The sequence below is a fragment of the Haplochromis burtoni genome, unplaced genomic scaffold (genome assembly GCF_018398535.1).
Source record: "Haplochromis burtoni strain Fernald_Lab_line unplaced genomic scaffold, NCSU_Asbu1 Contig_85, whole genome shotgun sequence".
NCBI classification, from domain to species: domain Eukaryota; kingdom Metazoa; phylum Chordata; class Actinopteri; order Cichliformes; family Cichlidae; genus Haplochromis; species Haplochromis burtoni.
Window position 1 is genome coordinate 821,430 of NW_024582446.1, and position 20,775 is coordinate 842,204.

At 41.2% G+C, this 20,775-nt stretch overlaps 1 protein-coding gene across 1 annotated transcript in view; it reads left to right on the forward strand.

The window, feature by feature from the left end:
- The window catches only part of stard9 (StAR-related lipid transfer (START) domain containing 9), a 36,956-nt gene that overhangs the window by 3,371 nt on the left and 12,810 nt on the right, over nucleotides 1-20,775 (forward strand). The window contains exons 3-21 of the mRNA XM_005926014.3: nucleotides 1,825-1,941; nucleotides 11,186-11,302; nucleotides 11,491-11,523; nucleotides 11,649-11,710; nucleotides 12,465-12,577; nucleotides 13,705-13,847; nucleotides 14,003-14,070; nucleotides 14,267-14,364; nucleotides 14,498-14,704; nucleotides 14,855-14,952; nucleotides 15,043-15,120; nucleotides 15,411-15,488; nucleotides 15,855-16,034; nucleotides 16,820-16,871; nucleotides 17,137-17,262; nucleotides 19,189-19,271; nucleotides 19,452-19,513; nucleotides 19,892-20,085; nucleotides 20,248-20,728. Of these exons, the coding sequence (XP_005926076.1) occupies nucleotides 1,825-1,941; nucleotides 11,186-11,302; nucleotides 11,491-11,523; nucleotides 11,649-11,710; nucleotides 12,465-12,577; nucleotides 13,705-13,847; nucleotides 14,003-14,070; nucleotides 14,267-14,364; nucleotides 14,498-14,704; nucleotides 14,855-14,952; nucleotides 15,043-15,120; nucleotides 15,411-15,488; nucleotides 15,855-16,034; nucleotides 16,820-16,871; nucleotides 17,137-17,262; nucleotides 19,189-19,271; nucleotides 19,452-19,513; nucleotides 19,892-20,085; nucleotides 20,248-20,728 (2,390 nt within the window). The remainder of the gene's footprint in view (nucleotides 1-1,824; nucleotides 1,942-11,185; nucleotides 11,303-11,490; nucleotides 11,524-11,648; nucleotides 11,711-12,464; nucleotides 12,578-13,704; nucleotides 13,848-14,002; nucleotides 14,071-14,266; nucleotides 14,365-14,497; nucleotides 14,705-14,854; nucleotides 14,953-15,042; nucleotides 15,121-15,410; nucleotides 15,489-15,854; nucleotides 16,035-16,819; nucleotides 16,872-17,136; nucleotides 17,263-19,188; nucleotides 19,272-19,451; nucleotides 19,514-19,891; nucleotides 20,086-20,247; nucleotides 20,729-20,775) is intronic.

Consider the following 20,775-nt stretch of genomic DNA (forward strand, 5'->3'; position numbering starts at 1 on the left):
TCAGGAAGAAGGTTTGGGTGGTGGACTAGAGAATCTGTTGCACATGATGTGACAGGAGACAAACCACATATGGCCTCCCTCTGCCTTGGAAAGGGATCGTGAACCCACGGCTCTTGCAGATCTCATGGGAATAATTATTTATGGAAACTGGGACAGTTTTGGAGCGTCTGAGACAGAAATAATAAAGACTGGATTTCAGTCGCAGTAAACAGCAAGTGAAACAACCTATAAAGACCTACTGAAATTAGCCTGTGTAAAACAAGAAAGAAGTAAAGGATAATGTTTTACAAGTTGTCAGGTTTCTTTAATATAAGTTGTTGGAGCTTTGTCGTTCAGGAGATTTGCCAGGGGCTGGTGTTGCTCTTAGTTCATCCCTCACACTACAAGTTCATTGTCCGTTTCCTCACAGTGCACAGGGGTTAAGTAGTCATGCTTTCAGGCAACCCAATTGCTGTGAACAAAATTGAATCCCAGGGCTTAGTGCTGCCTAATGCTGCAGTCAGTAAACGATTACTTACACAGATGATAGAGTGGGCTACACCTACAAGACTCTTTTTCCAGCCCCCTTCTTGGTGCTTTTTTTTTTTTTTAACCAGCTGTAGTTGTGCTGTATTACAATGGAATCTGATCTGAACAAATGTAAACACAACATGTAATGTCAGCAACTTTCTCAATCTATTTATCAGTTCACCCCAACAAGGACTACTTTCACCTAGAACAGCAGAAAGAAAAAATAACCTTCCTCAAAGCCACTGTGTTCAGATATAATCTTTTATAATAATAGTAACATGCTATCTCATATACAGTACTGTGCAAAAATCCTGACAACCCCTGATTCATATTTTGCTAGGAAAAAAACATTAAATAGATGCAGTGATTTATTAAAACATGTACTCATGTAAATGAAGATACAGTATATAAGGCAGAAACAGGGTTTGTGCAATTCTAACGAACTAACGAAGTCAATATTTAGACTGATCACGTTTATTCATCAACAAACCCAGAACACTCTCGGGAAAGCTTTCTTGTCATTACTTTTAAGTAGTCTTTGTGACATTTAAAGCACTGGTTAGAAAATGGTCGGACTTATGTACTGGAGTGAAAATGATTGAGCCCTTCAGATAGCTGGCTGTACCAAGGCCCAGTATAAGAAAATATAATGAGCTTAGTAGGTCTACTTTAAGTTAAATGATATAATGACATAAATATAATTATTACCTTTTCAACCACAGGTAAAATATTAGATTGGGAAATTAAGTGCAAGAACAATAATAAAACACAAATGTTATCATGAGCAGATGTAGCAGAGACTCATTGGATCCCCAGTAAATTGTAATGATTTTTTTTATTTTACATTGCAGGCAGTGACTTAGAAGCATTGTTCAGGTGCTGGACTTTTCCAGTGCAGTTGTTACGCACGAGTGAATGCAAATGCTGCTGTGCTGTCTTTCCTCAGTTCAGGATTCACTTGCAGTAAGCAGAAAGTTGTGCAGTGTTAATGCACTGTGGCAAAGAAAGAACTGGAGTAGGAGTAAGCCTGTTGCTAATGAATGGAAAAAGCTTGCTTGCAATTCCACACTGTTGTTTAGAGCCTCATAAACAATGTCCATAGTACTCACTTCATGACTGGGATGTTTTGTTTCATTTTTCTTGTTTTCATGTTATTAAAAGCATGCACGCTGTAAAGTCTGTCACTATGCTTATTTGTATAAGGTAGAATTTAGTACTTACTGGCCGTGCTGCTTTACTGTGGTAAGCATTGTTACTTATGTATCTTAAATGTAGACTAATTATATGTCTTACACTTTTATCTCCTTCCTAAAGTTGGATGGACGGACAGAAGGAGCTGTAGATTCCAGGGAGAAGCTTCTGGAATTTTGTTTTGACTACTGCTACTGGTCGGTGGATCGCGCAGACCCTCACTATGCATCGCAGGAGGAGGTAATGACCTAACTCCCTAACTCACTGTGATTATGTTACTCACCGCAAATAACATGGTATCCTAAGTCATTATTTTTACAAAGGTGGTTGCTCACTGACTTATTGGTGGTAGTTATTTATGTTGTAAGCATCTACACAGTATATTAAAACACCAGAGTCTATGTCTATCATTTAGCCTCAAACATAACCTTTCTGTAATGTTAAGCCTGCAGTTCAGACCTTTAAATCCACAATCAGAATTTAACCAAACAGAATGCTCTAAAATTCTTGAATATATTACTTTTGAATCCAGTCTAATAGATAAAAATATCCATGTATTTTTGGTGAACAGGATCTGGTTTGATGTGTAGTTGTTTGCACTGCAGCATTGCCCAAAGCTGTTTCTTGTTTTCGTGCCATATTACATGCACTATTGTGGGTGGGCACTGTGTGTGCGCTGATCCAAGTTTTGGCCACAAGTTGACTCTGGGCAAACCGAATCTCCAAAAGAAGAACCCAGAGGAAGCACGGTCCTTGTAGACAAACCACAACAAGAAGGGTGTGTGTTGTTTTCTATGTTTTTACACAGACGGCCACTCGGGGGACGTGATATCAGCTCCATCTGTTACCCTGCAGTCTCTTTGCCTCAGAAATGGCATGGCTAGAGTCGGCTTGCTTTTCATGTCCTGACTGTGACTGGGTGATTAGATATCTTCGCACTGCTTTGATTGGAGAGTGTTACTGGAACCTGAGATGGGCTTGAGATTAAGACGAGGTAGTGCCCATTTTTCAAGGAAATTTCCTCATATGGATTTTTCTTATTACACATAGGTTTGTCTCATTATGAATTTCTTTTTCCGTCACGTTTTACTTAGCGCAAAAGCTTAACAAAAAAACCTTTGGTTTTAGAGCCAGTCCACTTATTCTGTCCTTTGTTAATGGGGTTTCCTTCTCTGCCACGCCCTCTGTGCTGCACTCCACTCTTGTCAGTACTGCTTTTGTATGTGTTTGAGAAAGACTGGGCTGTGCCGATGGCCCACACACTGCACAGAACTATAGACAACACAACACTTCTTCCTGTCTCTGCTTCTGGCTTTATCCGCTTGTGTCCTCAGCGGAATCGTGTCCAGTCACAGTGGCCTGAAGACATTCCTCTGATGGCCTGGTGTGGGAGAAAGGGCACCAGTGATGGACTGAGCTGCTGGATTTAAATCTGACCTCCTTTCCAGAACTAGAATCCAAAGCATTGTCTCCTCAATAGATTATGTATATCGTCATGTCAGCTGCTTACTGATCAGACATTATAGTTGAAAATGTTTAAACTGAGGGTTTCTCTGATGGATTTGATGACACAAGGCCTGATGTAAAAAGGAGAAAAGACTGATTGCATGCTGCAGGGCAAGAACCATGATTAATGGCGCATTGCCAGGTAGACTTTCATGTTCAGAAACCAGTCGTAACTATGTTACCAAACAAACTGGCAACCGAACTTTGCAACAATGCCCTGTTGTGCTACCTCATTTAACTGCCATTACATTTTGGTCATTGCTCCAACGTCACCCCTATGGATTTTGTTGTTTTTGTTTCCTAGCTTAATGAGGTGATGCTATTTTTTTTTGCCAGTGCTGGATTTCTCATAGTTTCTACTCAAGCAAATTATATTTTTGCATACTTTACTTTTTTTTTCATAGCAGGAAAACAGACTTTGCCTTGCATGCAGTGTAGTTCCCAGGAGACTGAGACAATCTGAAACAGTGGGGGAATGAGACATGGAGAAACTGGATCTTAACTCCTGCTTTTCCAGTCCAGCAGGACTATCTCACCACTCCCACCTCCCCTCTCCTCTCCCCATGGATACATGCCTCCTGCTCTGTGCTGTCCACTGTACATGTCCATGCATCACTGATAGTTTACACTAGATGCTTGTGGTGTCTTCCAGCTTCATACACAGTTATAGTGAAGAGTGAAGACAGAAATGTAGTGTCTTATATCTGATTATATCTGATTCTTTTCAATGAGGACTGTTCACAAAAAGTTGACCTTTTAGGTCGGGAGGTTTGGTGTTTAATATTTATGTTTATAGGAGAAGGCTGAGTAGGGAGGAATGAGAATGGCTTTGCCAGGTGATGAAGGGTAAGATTTTGGAAGAGATTTATAATGCGTAATGAAAGCCAGCTGTTTGGCTAATGTAGCAAAACAAGTGGGACTATTTGTCTAAATGGTGCCTTTGTTTTTGGCTTAGATATTAGGCAAACAAATATTATTTCCCCCTTATTTATTACCACAAACCCCTCAGCTTGTTTATTGCTTCTGTCTGTAAGAAACATGGAAGGGAAAAATTAAAGAGAAGCAGCGGATTTGAGTTTGGATAGAGACAAATGGCAAGAGAAAGTGATTAGAGACAAAGAGGGAATGCTGCTGAGGAGGAGGGGATATGGGCCGGGGGTCCACTGTGCCTCTGCAGCCCCCCAGCTCTCCCCTGCCAAACTCACAGCTGCCTCACTAAGCAATTTTTCACAGTCAAATTTCAGTGTGACAACGTCACTGCTGGGGATTCAGCTCGGAGCACAAGGTTTTCTGTTGATTGCCAAATGGACTCAGATTGCGGGGGCTTTCCCCTCCCTGTCATCTGTATCTCTGACTTTTGTCAGTGTGCTGTGCGATTTAAATATGGCAGCAGTGTTTCTAGGTCTGTGTGTCAGTGGTGCTGCAGAGCGAGGGGAAGAATGGCTTCTCTGTGCATTGGAATAATCCTTCACACGCATGTGAGCAGTCGGCCGAAGCAACAGCCAACAGCCATCTTCAGGCTGGTTTGAATTATCTACAAACATGGCACCAAATAGACCACATGATGTCAGCATAGAAATCTGAGATCTATGCCATATGGGTGCAGTGTGAGCACCTGTGTTTTATGGATACTCTGCCCTCACTTTTTCTATCAGCGAGGGAAGCAGATGAAAGGAATCATTTACGACAGCGAGTTAAAGTGTGTACATAGAAGCGTACCACAAAGGATGCGGTGAAGTCATTTGAAGACAACTGTAAACTTCAAATGGAGCCTCCTCTCTGTAACATGTTCACTGTGCACACTTTAGTTGCTGTAGAAAGAACCTTGTGTGTGTGTGTGTGTGTGTTATTTAAAATGGGACACTTGTTACTGTTTTATTTATAGTAGACATACAACATTGATATGTTAGTGTATTATGAAGTGTGGTGTGAACGTGTGGACCTCTGGAAGAGCAGCTGCTACTCTATAAAAGCTAATGGGGAGCTAACAATATTGGTGTATTTCAAGCCTATCTGTAATGATACTGCATAAGTCTGGTCCCTAGTAAATGCGACTATATACTGAGCCACTCTAACCTACCCATGGGGGATATCACACAAGGCTCCCACCAGTCTGAAGCCTGCAGAAATAATTCCCAGCTTCCCATAAAGATTGTAATATGCAGGTCCACTGTACAGTGTTCTGCTTTGGCCTATTTAACAGCGATATGAGGGGGAGGAGCAGCAAGTCCCCAAACTCTTTCCAGATATGGTTTTATTTATTTGTGTTAAGCCTTGCCTTTGCCACAGTAGTTGCATCAGAAGTCAAGGCAAAATGAAGTGAAATACACTGTTGGAGTGCCCCCTGCCTTCATTTTTCTTCACTTCCCCTCCTCTGCTCTGCTTTTCTTTCCCTGGTGCCCTTCATCATGTGTAGGGATGCCTGAGTAATGAAGAGCAGCCTATCTGTTTGGCCTGCACATCTCTGTCTTTCCCCCTCCCTCTCATACAACCTCTCTGCTCTTCCATGCTAATTTGACCTACAAATTCTGTCCAAGTGTGACAAACGAGAGCGTTGTTGAACTCTGGCCAAACAGCTTCCTCTGTGTCTCTTCTTGCTGCTTGTGATTCAGCCTCTGCTGCCCGTGTCCTCGCGCTCCCTTTTTCCTCTCTGTGATGTTCCCTTTCCCTTTTCTCTCTCTTTCTAATCTAACTCTATAAACCCAGATTCCTTGCAGGAAGGACAAAGATCTCCTGTGACATCTTTTTTTTTGTTGTTGTTGTCCCATGTCTAAACAAAGGCATTTAGTTTTGCTCAGGGCCCAGCTGTTGTGTTTGTGTAACCCACTTGGAAAGTGTAGGACGGGAACTGAGTGACCCTTATCTCTGCTGCAGCTGTCCACCTCTGGACAGAAAACTGGGAGTAAAACCATTTTCACATGCAGACTCTCAGCTATGCATTGCTGTTGGTGACGCCCCTCTTGCCCGATCCTTTTGGTTGCGTCACACTCGGCTAAAGCAACGAGAAGCCAAAGTTTTAAATGTGGTTAAATGCTTCGCTCTGCTGGCCGTTTGCCATCACCCTTGACGACATTTACACGTATTTACACACAGACACGCTACACATAAATACTTCTCTGGGGTTTAGCGCAAAGCAGGCCACATAAAACCAGACCAGCAGTTGGCACTTCCACAGTGAGCGATTACAGGACTTAACTCATTACAGAGGCATTACTCCATGACTTTTTTTCCCCCACCGTATCGCTGTATTTCTGTGCAGGAATCGCTTTTTCGTCAACCTTTCTCACGCACTTCATTTCCTTCCACCACTTTTCCCTTCTAGTTTGTTACCAAGCCACAAACTAGGCTCTGTGTTTGGGAAAAATTAGTTTTGCTCCGTGTTTTAAAACAAACTTGAACACAGTATTTGCCAGATCTCTGGCATAAAAAACAGCCAGATTCTTGTTTTACAGATCTGCTCCAGCTTACTTTGACGCGCATGAGGTAACTCAGGATTTTAGGTCTGTTGCTTATATAAACTTTTAGTAGATAGATACTAGACAGGACTCACCACTTGTTTAAAAAAAGCTGTAGTAAATATCACGTGGCACCATTTTAATGTAACATTTCTTTGCTTAAGTTTCATCATAATTTGAGGCCGCAAATGCATTTTATTAAGAGATAACGGTGTGCACAGTCTATTCTTGCACAACCAAGTGTTTCACTTAGTGCATCCCTGCGTAGCTGGATGATAAAAATAATATTCTGTGATCTGCATTTTAAGTAATGTTTCCTCTGGAGGCTCTGAAGGCAGTTTTTCTCCATATTCTTCTTGATAATGTTTTTTTTTTTTCCACACTGAAGAGAGGGATTTAGCTTCTGCTAGATCTGGAGCCCTTCTGCTTTCCTCTTTCCTGCTTACTGTGTTTTGACAGTGACTCTGACCGGTGTTTCCTTCATTTAGAATGAAATCTATATTTTGCTTTTTCATTGTTAGATTGTTTTTCCTCAGAGGGCAACGCTTTTGTCCTTGTTTTGGTTGCTGTTTCGGCAGCCACTTAACTGGTCAGATGCAGACATGGGCGCGTGCACATGCAGCGACCTTCCTGTTCATTGTGGTGTTTAGTTTCTGTCTGTTTTGAGGAGTTGATCAAGCCTGCACATTTGCTGTCGCCTTGGCCTGGAAATTTCAGTCTCCAGGCTATTTCTTTATTCCAGAAATGCCATCTGCCTCATATCTCACCTGCTTTGTTAAGCCAGAAATGCATCCTAATGCTGCAGGGTGTTGCAAACTGGGAAAGTAGGTTGTGACAGAAAGCCATTGTGTTCACTGAAGCAGGTTGAGTACAGTGACACAAATTACAGTTTACTGATTTTAATTTGGTGTGACAATGGCGACAAACAACGGGGTCACTTTAATATTTCCTGACACTGGCTGTTGAGACAAAACTCACACACAATGTTATTGTGTCAAGAAGCTGAATTAAAGTCGAGCTTCTTCTTGTGGTTTTTACAATATATAGTCAACTTTGAATAAAAACAGTACAAATTTCTTGGTAGAAACAGAAAACAATAGTAATGGTTTGCTAGACAGTACAGAGACAGTCAGGTTCAAAGGAGCGAAAAGTTAAAGGAAAGTTCCTGCTCTTTGTGCTAAGCCTGGAGGGACACTAGGCCTTGTTGTAGAGGCCTTGTTGTAGCCCCCATAGAGTGAATTTAAGAGGGTCAACTTTAACAAGGACTGTATTGATTCTCTGTGTTTGAGAGGGGAGACGTTGCCTGTGTCTGTTTTTCAATAGCACCGTGAGGACAAGACAGAGGCGGCAGTGCTTTTTGTCTTCATGTTTAAGCCTTCATTCAGCTAAGAGGCAGGGGGTAACACTTGGTGGTCTGCACCCAAGTGGGCTGCACACTTTGGCATTTGTAGGAATGAGAACCGTTATTGAGCTACAGTTGCACAGTTAAGGTGCTTTTACTTTCAAATGATCTCTTTGTATCAAATATTACACTTTACTTTGGCTTTATTCTATTATTTTGATCTTTCTCTGTATACAGTATATCATACTGTATATTAAAAGTCAGTTACAAATTATATTCTTACTATCAAGACCCCAAAAGGTTTTAAGAACAGAAGTTAGCTTAAAGATCTTCTGCACTAAAGATGGTTAAAATCAATTCCTAATTTGGAGGGAAAATTATGATTTAGGTATTTCTACCTGTGTGTCTGTAGAGTGATTTATGAGGCCATTCAGAAAAACCAGCCGTCATGGCAACACTTTTACAAGCTGGATGTGGCTCTTTCTGTACATTTCTTTAAGCTGCATACATTTTCATGGTTTTTATTTCAGAAGTGGCATGTGGTGCTAGTTAATATTTGAAGCAGGTGTTTACTATTTATATAAAAGTTTGACAGTTTGCTTTCTTGCTGTTTTTTTTGCTACAATAACACGATATGCTGTTGGTCTCTGCGTGAGCTTCGCTCCATCATGTCAGTGCTAAATATTTTACTTGTCTGAGAAAACCCAAGGCTGTTGAATATTACCACACAACCTCACACAGTCCTAAGAAGAACTAGATGACCACTGAATACATTCAGAGTACTTTCACAAGGCTTGAGTCTTTCACAAGAGTTTTCAGCCACATCCAACTTAAATCTGGCCTTGCAAAATTGTGGGAATAGAGTATACACAGGCTTAACTCCAGGTTCTCGCATATCGTCAAAGCAGTTGGTAGTGTGATACACATGTGTGCACACACACAGGAGGCATGTTAAAAGTATTCCTTGATCTTTGGAGGTTGTGGTAGCTTTGAGAGGAATCCTCCTCTCTTCTCCGTGTACCCACCACCAGTCTCCATGGTCCAAACTTGAGCCTGGGGGCCTGGGAAAGAAAACCCCTCTCTGATCCCAGGGTGTGTTATGGTTTTTGGGGGAGAATGTGCATCTCAGGTCTGGTCTAGCTCAGGTTCCCAATGCCCCCAAAGGTATGGGTTGCTTTTGGACATAGCTTTTGGGTTGCAGCTGAGGCCACATGTCCTCAGAAACGGGTTTATTGATCGGTTGTATACAATAGACAACAATCAAGTGGTTTATAATTTGCCCAGTCATTGTTCATCTAACCTGCATGCACATAGTTGTCTGTATAGTACATTTTATAAGTGATAAACAACCACTTTGCTTTATAGAGCCTGTTCCCATAATAGAAGATGTTTGGCTTCGCTAAGAATCATAATAAATATTTGCTGATTCTACACCTCTGTGATGCCAGGCGAAGCTTTTGAGCTTAATTGGTACTAAAGGGTCGAACGCATTCCAATAAAATATCCGCCAAATTCAGGATTCTGACCCCACCATTCACATGTTACAGGAGAAAATGAGATTTGCCAGAAAAGGGAGTGTTTTTCCAGTTTTCTCTTGTCCATGTTTGGTGAATCTGTGTGAACTGTAGCCTCAGTATCGTCTTCCTAGCTAACAGGAGTGTCACCTGCTGTGGTCTTCTGCTGCTGTAGCCCATCTACTTGAAGGCTCCACATGTTGTGCATTCAGAGATGGTCTTACACATATCTTGACTGTAAAGAGTGGTTACAGCATTTGAGTTAGTGTCGCCTTCCTAGCATGAAGACGTCTGGTCATTCTCCTGTGACCTCTGGCCTCAAATACTCGTTGTTTTTGCTTTCCCAGAGAACTTCTGCTCACTGGATGTCTGTCTCTTTTTTTTTTTCTTTTTTTTTTTTTTTACATTATCTGTAAAGCCTAGAGATGGTTTGAACTGGAGTGGGTCCTCTTGACCATGTCTACATGCCTAAATGCATTGGTTTTCTGCACTGTGATTGGCTGCTTAGAGAGCTTGTGTTCAGGAGCAGTTGAATTGGTGTACTGCAACAGGATTTTTCACTTTGTATATGTTTATTGAGTTTAAACAACAACTGAGAAGAGCCCAGCTGCTGAGATAATGTCTTAATTGTTTTTGCACAATAGCCATATGCTCATTGGAAAACAGATTTCTTGTCCATAAATTATGACTGTGTAAGATTAGTATCTTAATAACTGTTGAAAGTTGTCAAGATTAAAATCCTGATTGTTTGCTGTGCTGATCGTAAAGCTCTTTGAGGCCTAATCATGATTTATGATTCTATATAAATAGAAATGACTTCACCTCAGTTTATAAGACTTTGTTATTCAACCCTTATTTGGTATTTACTGCCTATTACTCTATGATTTTAAGACAGAGGCTCAACATCCTGGATTACTGTTATATAGTATATCTGTTTAGATTTTCATCTGTTTTGACATAAATGCAAGTAATAAAAAGCTAATTTGTAAAAATGCAAGTTTGGATTGATAGCAAATTCTCCTACACTACTATATTTCTGCTGCAAACACAAAATTATATGACTGCATTTCATTTGCCAGTATAGGTTTCAGGAAAAGTCTTTGTTCTCCTATAAAAATAAGTAGTTGAGATTTGGCCTTGTGCTGGTCATCTGCATGCTCTGGAGCTCAGATGCAGACACAGTAAGAAGGAAAACAAGAGGCCTCAGTTGATTGTTTTAGCGGGGCTTTCCGGGATCCCCTGTCCGAGGACTTTGCTGTTAGTCAAAGTTTATTTTCCTGACCCAGCCATTTTTCAGTCTTTTTGCCCTCACATTTGTTTCTCTTACATCTGCACTGTGCAAAATTGTTTACCTTGAGTATTAGCTGACCTCCATGCTCCCTGCACAAATACATCAGCAGGAAGGAACATTACCTCCCCACCACTGGCCTCATGCCACAGCATTGTGATCAAGAAACCTTAGTGTAAATCTATACTCGTGTAAAACACAACTGCAGTGCAGATCAAGGGCTTTCAGTTACATTGTAAACAACCCAGCAGCCCCTACTTGTTTTATTAAAATAATCTTCGAAGGGATGGAAGGGAGGAATCCAGGTGTGCTTTTTAACTCTGCATACTCTTTGTGCATTTCTGGTTAAGGGAGTGTGTGTATGTGTTAATTTCTTCAGGTGTTCCAGGACCTGGGTGTGTCGGTACTGTCCGGAGCTTCTGAGGGCTACAATGTGTGCTTGTTTGCTTATGGTCAAACAGGATCTGGAAAGACTTACACCATGATGGGGACGCCGGTGAGGAGAGTCCTGGAATCACTGCACAATATTAGATGCACTTTTTTCATGCCTTAGTTAATATTATAAAGGACATTGAAGGGTCCAGCTCATGCTACGCAGGCAGAAAATGCTTTGTTTTATAAATCTTTCGGTTGTGGCCCACACGTTAATGTTGGTCACTCTTTTTTTTTTTCAATTTTCTTTAGGACTCCATGGGCTTGACTCCTCGCATTTGTCAGGTAAGGTGGTTGATTAATACTCAACTCAGGTGGCGACACGAATGAAGTGAACATGCTGAACATTCATCTTCCTGAGTATCTAGTATTGTAGGTTGAAGTAACCTGCTGATCTTCTTTCCTCCCAGGGTCTCTTTCAGTCTGAAGACACTTTTTCAGATGGGCAGAACTCAAGCAGAGTGGAGATCAGGTACTTCTTTATTGCAGAGATCTGTGTCTTCTGATTCTAATCAATTTAATTGGGCCTTTTGTTGAAGTTTAATTCAAATTAGACAAGAGTTTATGGTGCAGTTATGCTGAAAAACTGTAGCCAGCAAAATTAAAACAGGATTCATTTCTGTTTTAATTTCTCTGGGAAAATTTGTTCATTTTAAGCTCTTCCTGCCCTTCACTCATAAATGTTAAATGGACTTGCACGTCAGTGGAGACGGAGCGCCAGGCTGGAAAGACTTTGGGTTCAGTGTCTTCTCAAAGGACACTTTGGTTTGCGGAGGGGGACAAGGATCAAAGTACTAACCCTGCCATTAGTGGACACCTGAGTACACGCCACTTGAGCCAAAGCTGCCAATTGTATGGTTATTACAAGGAAAAATACAGGGTTTTTTACAATTTGAAGATTACAATCTCTCTAGCGTACACACTGTTTCCCAGTTATTTGATTTGCTAAGCAGTTTAAAACACTGCCCGGGTAGCCATGATTACTACCTGGCTGAACTACAGCCAGCTTTTATTGTGTTTTCTAAGCTCTCAAAAAATAGAGCAGAAATAAAAACCTCAGAAGAGTAAAATTTAAGACATAGACATACAGATAATGAATGGAGTAGATTTAGCCAGACATGTGGTGTGCATCTAAGTGACGTTAGGGATATAAAAGACTTTAAGCTGAACTTATATTGAAGCTGATTTTTTTAAACCTCTGCCTCCTTATTTCTCTGTCCTTGCAGCTTCTTGGAGATCTATAACGAGCGTGTAAGAGATCTGCTGAAGGGAGGAGAGCAGAAGAAGAAAGCCACACTGAGAGTTAGAGAACATCCTGAGAAAGGACCCTATGTACAAGGTGAGTTTTCATTCCTTTCCACTGCTAGACAGAAGAATGATAAATCTACATTTAAAAACCCCTAAAATCAAGATGAACAAATTGCATTACAATGTTTAAAACATGACGTAGCAGTTCCAGGTGATGATGCACTAAATGTTGATCTAACGGACCAGCTTCAAGGAGACACAAATCCCTTTGGGATTGCATCAGGAAGGGCATCCGGTGCAAAAAATCTCCCAAATTAAACAGACAGTGACCCCTTGTGAGTAGGGGAGCAGCCAAAAGTATCTTGCATGAATGCACACTCAAGTAGAAGTCAGAAAAAATTCTCTAAGATGTCTTGTTTGTGTTGTTTACAAGTTACAAGTCTTCTTCTGTTTTTGATTTAGTTTTAGCCACATCTATTTTTAGTTGTTAGATTCCTGTTGCTTCTTTTATTTCACCTTTTCTCTTTTCCCCTTCATCTCTTCATCTTTTCCCTCTCGTTCCCTCCATTTCTTTCTCTCCTTGTCATCCGCCGGACTCTCCGTATTCAGAGCCCCACATCCACTCATTGTCTGTATCAGGAGAAATCCCACTTGGCCAGAGGAAGTGAAGTCATTTCCTTGTGGTTCCAAGCAGTTCCACACACATCATATCCCATTTAGGTTTTCCAAATTCTACTTCTAATCCCTCAGTGCTTTTCCATCCAAACACTGTTTTGCTGCCACTCCTGTTTTCCTTAAACAATTTAACTCTTTGAATTGACCAGCTTAGAGAAAACAAAGAGGAAGAGGCTAAATGATGAGCCAAGAGGCTCCATGATGATCTGTGTGCACATGTTTAACAGCTTTTTAAGTTGGTGATTCATGCCTGGAAGTAGAGCATTGTTAGAAACTGTTGTTTCTAGATGCTGTGGGAAATATTAAAAAGCACATGGTGGGAGCAAGGATTGATGCATTTCCTGTTTGTGTCTCTTTTTTATACTTCTTTCCTCTTAACATTTTAATCCCTGCAAATAATCAAAGCAGCTTTTTTGTCTCATCTCCATTCAGTTTCATGTTTTTAGAAGTTTTGTATGATGTAGAATAAAAATCGGATTGTGTTCAGTCTTGCTCGGGGTTGACCAATACAAATTATCATTCTCTTTGCGTCCCTCCCATCAGACCTTTCATCACATGTGGTCTCAGACTGCAAACAGGCCATAGACCTTCTGGAGGAAGGCATCGCCAACCGCATCACCGCAGCAACCCACAACCATGATGCCAGCAGCAGATCCCATGCCATCTTTACGATTCAGTACACACAGGTCATCATCTCGCTCAGACTCTGCATGTTGTGCTGTTACTTTTTTCCAGATATTCTCATAATACTCCAGAGTATTGAATTTGTATGACGACTGTATAACTGACCACTGATCAATATGCAGACTTTGGGTTATTTACTTTTGTCTTTTCTCTTTAGGCTATCCTAGAAAACAACCTTCCTTCTGAAACTGTCAGCAAGATTAACCTGGTTGACCTGGCTGGGAGGTGAAAATGTTATTTCCTGCTGTCGTGTGCCCTATTTTTTTCTCCTTCAGCATTGTTTAAGCCCAAATCGTTGACAAAAGTGCCCCCTAGTGGATACTGACTCTTGCCCTCACTTTGCTGAACTCCCTATTTCCCACATTTTTTAGTCATTTTTTATTGATATGATGTCATACTTTGTTTTTGATGTGTCTACCAGTGAGAGAGCAGATCCCCACTACTGCAGGGATAGACTGACAGAGGGCTCCAACATCAACAAGTCTCTGGTTACTCTAGGCATTGTCATTTCAGCTCTTGGTAAATAAAATGTTTTAGTATTTTTATTTCACTTGAATAAACTTCCACAAAATTCACATCTATTCTCTTGTGTTCTCTCCTGTGCTTGCTTTTTTTGGCACATCCTTCAATCTTTTTGCCACCACCTCCGCAGCTCAGAACTCACAGATGTCAAGCAGCTGCCAGAGTATCAACAGCGTGGCCTCTGAGGGCGATGGTAGCACAGTGGGTAGCCACAGCAGCTCGCTGTCTGGAGGTGGAGGTGGGAGGAGGCACTGCTTCATTCCCTACAGAGACTCAGTCCTGACATGGCTTTTGAAAGACAGTCTGGGTGGAAACTCCAAAACCATTATGATTGCAAGTGAGTTTAAACTGAGTGATTCCACAATAAATTTTTATTTTCATATATATTCTAAAACTGTATTTAAGAAAACTGACCACCTTATGCCAAGTAATGTGAGCGTTAACTGCTGCTGGCTTGTGTGCGTTTCGCGTGTATTTTCTCTTGCAGCGGTCTCACCCTCTGCCAGCAGTTATAACGAGACCCTGAGCACCCTGCGCTATGCTGCCCATGCCAGAAATATTGTCAACAAGCCTCGGGTTAATGAGGTTAGCGGCTGTTTGGAGTCAGATGCCAAGGTTTAATGTTTGATCTAATTGTTTGGATTAGGTTTAACGTGCACTTTGATTTCTGTGCAGGATGCGAATGTTCGGCTGATCAGGGAACTGAGAGAGGAGATTGACAGACTGAAGAGCATGCTGCTCAGCTTTGAAATGGTATGGTGACCTTTTATCGCTAGAGCGTGTCTCTAACTCTCCCAGGGAGACACTCGGCTGCGTTCACCCCCTTAAAAAAAAAAATCCTTCTTAGTACTGTAAGGCTTTGTATAAAAGAGATTCTCACATTACACATTTTTCTACCAAATCCTTAATACAGTGTTTTATATCTTGGTGACATTTCTAATCCCCTTAGGTGGTCAGGACTGAATTGCATTGTAATGTCTGTGTGACATTTTCCTTTTGCACAGTATGTTGACTGATCATTTCTTTACTCTCTTGATTGACAGCAACGTAATCCCAGTCCATCCTTGAGTGACGAAAGGGATGGAAATCTTTCTGAAATCGTGCTGCAGAACGAGCTAAAGGTAACGCAGGGTCGACACACATGCTTGCATCTGCCTGTCTGAGTCTTTGACACTTTAAGCAAGTGTGACTTCGGTGGAATGTTTTTATCAGGTCGCTGCTTTTTCCAATATTTACCATGTATCTTCTCAAAGATTAGACACCGACACTAACTGAACTGGGATTTTATTTTTTGTTCCGCCTTACTAGGAGACATTGGAAACTTAAACAGTTAAACAAACCAAGTGTTAGAAATCATTCTATCTGAAGAAGTTTTTTCAGTACTACTATATATAGGACTGGACATTAGTAGCAGATGTTGGTGCCAAAGTTTTCTACCTCCCATTCTTCCTGACATTCCTTTCCCCTTACCCATTCCTGGGTTGCAGGTGGAGCAGCTGACAAAGGACTGGTCAGACAGCTGGAGAGACAAGAAGGAGCTCCTGGAGGAGTACAGTGTGGACATCAACAGAGACCGGGCCGGCTTCCTCATCAACTCCCTCCAGCCACACCTCGTTGCCCTTGATGGAGATGTTCTCAGCACCGGTGTCGTCTTTTATCACCTCAGGGTATGATGAGAAAAAAAAGGAAATACGGGGTTTATATTCTTTCTCTTTTTATGCAAGTGTCTTTGCAACCCAGGAGATACGTATTTGTAATTTACAGGCATGCCATAACATTCAAAATATATTTTTTTGCACAAACAACAGAATGCAAACTTTTGCATTTGCTCTACTTTTCTGAAATCTCAAGTTACTGTTTTTGTCAGCTGACTTGACTAAAACCATCTCTGTTTTTCTACTAGATCCCTCCAATCCTCTCAACTTCTTGTACTACTATTTCTCTCTGTACTTCTAGAAAAACTCTTGAGAAAAGGTGCGTTTCTGTTGCCTTTTCTTTTCACTGTATCTTCCAACTGTCCTGTCAACTTCCCCTCTGTGTGTACGTGTGTGTGTACCTTCTGCAATGCATAAAACTCTCTTGGATAAGAGGCTCTTAGTTCTGAGGCTAGGAGTCAGGGGAGCTTAAGCTGTCCTGATTCTGACAATGACAAGCGTACCCTTAGGCCTGACAATTACACAGTTTCCTGCATGTGAAGAACTGAGGCCACCTGGGAGCACATGTGGACTTGACACCAAATAAGAAAGCCTTTAATCCCATTAGATAAGACTTCAGATTAAACAAATCACATTTATTTTTCTTCCAGGTAAGTGAAAGAATAGACGTTAAAACCCCTTCACAGAAGATTTTGTGTCAAAATATTTGCTTGTTTTATTATTTTTTTTAGATATTTTCGAATTGTATGTGGATTTTGATTAGAGCTATCATGCTCACAATATATTTTTTGTTACAGGAAGGAGTTACCCGCATTGGACCTCAGGACCAATTTGAAGAACCACAAATAGGTATTTATTTATTCGCTTAAAGCCATGCGATAAGAGAGGTCTGGAAACAGAAATGATACAATACAGACAAAGTATATTTTTGAGTTTGTCATGTAGGTTATTGCACACAAGGTGCAGGGTACATTATGACGATGTGGATGTATTATAAGCCCCCTTTTCATTAAATGTTGCATTAGATGCTGTAAATGTTGTGTAGTTGAATAGCAGCAACGGTACAGCTTTCTAAATCAAACTGTGTCACAACATTTCTGCATTCTGTGTGTAGTCTTGCAGGGCAGCGCCAGCTGTGAGATTGAAAACCACGGGGGGGTGGTGACGCTCAGGCCAGTGCCGAGCTGTGTCTGCCTGCTCAACGACAGAGAGGTCACAGAGTCCTGTAGACTGGCTCAAGGTCAGCTCATGTCCTCAGCAGAGCACTTTGTTCATACTGTCTTTGGTTCCCAGCAGGTTTGCCCCAGATAATGTGACAGAAGCTGGTTATCTTGGTACAAAAAGGAGAAAAAAATTGATTTTTTTAATTAGAGAGGGACCGATCCGATATTACGTATCGGTATCGGTCCGATACTGACGTAAATTACTGGATCGGATATCGGAGAGAAATAAAAAATGTAATCCGATCCATTAAATATCAAAAAAGCACCTCACAAAACTTGCGACACCACGTAACTCGGCTCATAACCGTAGCACGTCGGAGCAGTGTGCTCACGTGATAGAGCGGCTGTGTGTATTTGTAGCCTCGCTACCAAACCAGCATTTCATCTCCGAGGAAGTTATCCCAGAGAGAAGTAAAGCAAGTGTGCAAGTTCATCTCTGAATGTTTGTAAAGCATTCCCACGTTAAGCTTAACAACGATATATGGAGCGACTGCCTCTTCTTGCTGCTACTTCAATCGTGAAACTGATTAATGATCAGCTGATCGGCTTTTCCGTCGCGTGTCCGTCTCTCTTGTTTGTTTTTGGCCCACTTCGCGCCAGAAAGAGGAAACCAGCGGCTGAACAACAGCAGCACGTTTAACCTTGATAAGCTGTTGTTAGAATTTATTTAATATTACTTTCTACACCAGGATCTTTTTCTACGTAGCTGATGGCTGGTAACTGTGCAGGGGCGGATCTAGCAAAGTTCAGCCAGGGGGCCAATAGGGCATGAACAGGGAAAAGGGGGCACAAAGACACTTTTCTTTCTTATTCTCATTTAAAATGTCTAGCTTTTAATAAATAATTATCTGAATCTTACACCCAAAGTTTTAATCTGATGTAAAATGAATAGAAGTCAATTACTGTATATAGTGACTGTTAAGTCTAATATACCCTAGTAAGCTATACTACTTTTTCCTTTGGGAAGACACCATCTGTGCAGTCTGCAATTCTGTTGAAGAAAGATGTTGAATCTATTTAATTATTCTTGAAAAATAATTTATTTCTGTGCATTTTTTTTTTCACACTGCATCAAATTAAGGTTGATTACGTCGATTAAGCATCATGAGGTGGAGTGTGGTTCCCTATTTTTTTATTTTTTTTTTGCTGGGAGTTTGCAACCCTGTTAGTTAGGTTGCTTAATATTTCTGCTAAGTACTCTTTAAAATAGCAGAATAGGAAGGATTGAGTAGGTTTAAGTTTATTAGATTGATCAGTTTTGCTGAACTATGAAATATTTTGGGTGCAGTGTATTTTTTACATTCAGGTATAATAGAATAGCTTTAGTGTTGTTGTTTATTTAAACTTGAGTATGAACTTATACAAAATGCAGCAATATATTAAAAAAACAGTTTTATTGATTAAAAAACACACTATATCGGATTCATATCGGTATCGGCAGATATCCAAATATATGATATCGGTATCGCACATAAAAAAGTGGTATCGTGCCATCTCTAGTTTTAATGTTGGATTTGAGCTGTGCGAGTCCAATTTTGTGATTTGATTGATTATTTTTATGTAGATATTGTAAATCAGCTTTTGGTGAGTTAGTGCTTTGCTCTGCTGCACGTAAAGCTAATTCATGACTTCAAATGCAGTTGATGCCTTTTGCTTAATTAATGCTGGCCTTAAACGAAACTTGAATTTCATCCAAGAATCAAAAGAACATGCTGTGAGCAATTTGTCTTTCAAATAAGCAGGGGAAAAAATGATGTTCTCGACACACATATACATTCAGCAAAGCTGAAAAAAATATAAATGCACATATGCTTAAAGATTTACAGAGTTACCTTAAAGATAAAAATGCAGGGTACACACACACACACACACACAGCTTCCATGAACACAATGCCATGGGTTTAGCACAGCTCATGATGAAAGATTTGTCTCTCTGTCTCCAGGGACAGTGATTACCTTGGGAGGAGTGCATAAGTTCCGCTTCAACCACCCGGCTGAAGCAGCTGTCCTTCGGGAACGCAGGCGGGTAGGTGCTAATCGTCCCAAAACGAATGCGATGCTGTTGATTAGGATGACAATCATGAAAATATTTATGATGAGCAGATGATTGGGTGATACACTTGAATGCTAATGATACACAGAATTTCCCTTTTAACACATTTCTTATTTTGTCTGTAAACACTAAAATATTAATTTTTCTTTTAAGGCCAGTGAAGGTAGCATGACCTGCACCTACACAGACCTTTGCCTTGTGACCCCTGATAACAGGTAAATACTGTTTTAAGGCAATGTTTCCCACTCATTTGATAAGAATTACAAATCCAGTGTCCTTCCTGTAGATTCATGCATAAGTCCTTCCACTTGGTGGAGTGCATGTTTCCATTAGCCCCCACCCTTGTGAACAATCCCAGTTAGCTGTTTACGATTCAGGCTCAGGGGTTGCTTAGTTACTCATGAGACGCTGAACACAACAGTGTCCTTTACTTTCAACCTCTCTGCCACCAAACTATAAAATTCTAGACATCAAACTACACATAGGTGAGGTAAAATGATCGTTTTACTCTCCATGGTTGTCTTTTTTTCTCTCTTATTTCATCATCGTTTCTCAGTCTGTGCTTCATCTGTGTCATGCGTCTCTTTTTGTAGTGTCAAAGAAGCGAATCTCCCACAGCAGGTGGGTGCATGCTTCTCTCCCGGTGAGGAGCCTTCTGCCAGGCAGCGTGTGGAGGAGCAGAAACGCTTCGTGGAGAGTTTGCGTCAGGAGATTCAGGCTGAACAGAGACGGGCTGAGAGAGAGCTAGAAAGGGAGCAGGACTACCTCCAACAGCAGCACACTGAGAGTGAGAACTCTTTGCATTTCATCACTTACACAAGTATTATTCAAAATCCAAGCTGAAATTCTGCATTGTTTAAAAAAAAAAAAAAAGGATGACATACCAAAAGTCATATTGATTGCGATTTCTAGTGCTCAAAATGTCCTACTTTCTGTCTTTAATCAACAGTCCAGCAGTGGATTTTGAAGGAGAAACATCGCCTGACAGCTGTTGAGCAGAGGATCACTCAGGAGTCTGGAGTTCAAGCAGACCTCCTCCCTGCACCCCTGCTGGAGAGGTTAACAAGCCATGTGTTCAGGGATCAGAAAGATGTTTCAGTGGATTGTCCATCCCAAGTGATAAGAGCCAGGAAGAAGGCAGTGCAGGATGAATTGCTAAAGCATCACGCTCTCTGCCGGGCCGAGAGCCGCATTCGGCGCAAAAGGCTGCGTTACCAGCTGGAGAGAATCGCCAGCAAGCAGCATCTGTTGGAAGCAAAGAAAGAGTTACAGCAGCTGGAAAAGACTCTGCCTTTAGGACCAGACAGCCCAGAATCTCCTGAGGCTGGATCGCCCTCAAAGGTCAAAGGACGACCGTTTGATTCTCGTAGACACTCGTTTTCATCCGATCTTTTGTCCCGACTCTACCCACAGAACACACCCATCTTCAGGTAAGGGGACAGTAAAATCTGTTGGTGAGGATTCAGGAAGCAGTTTT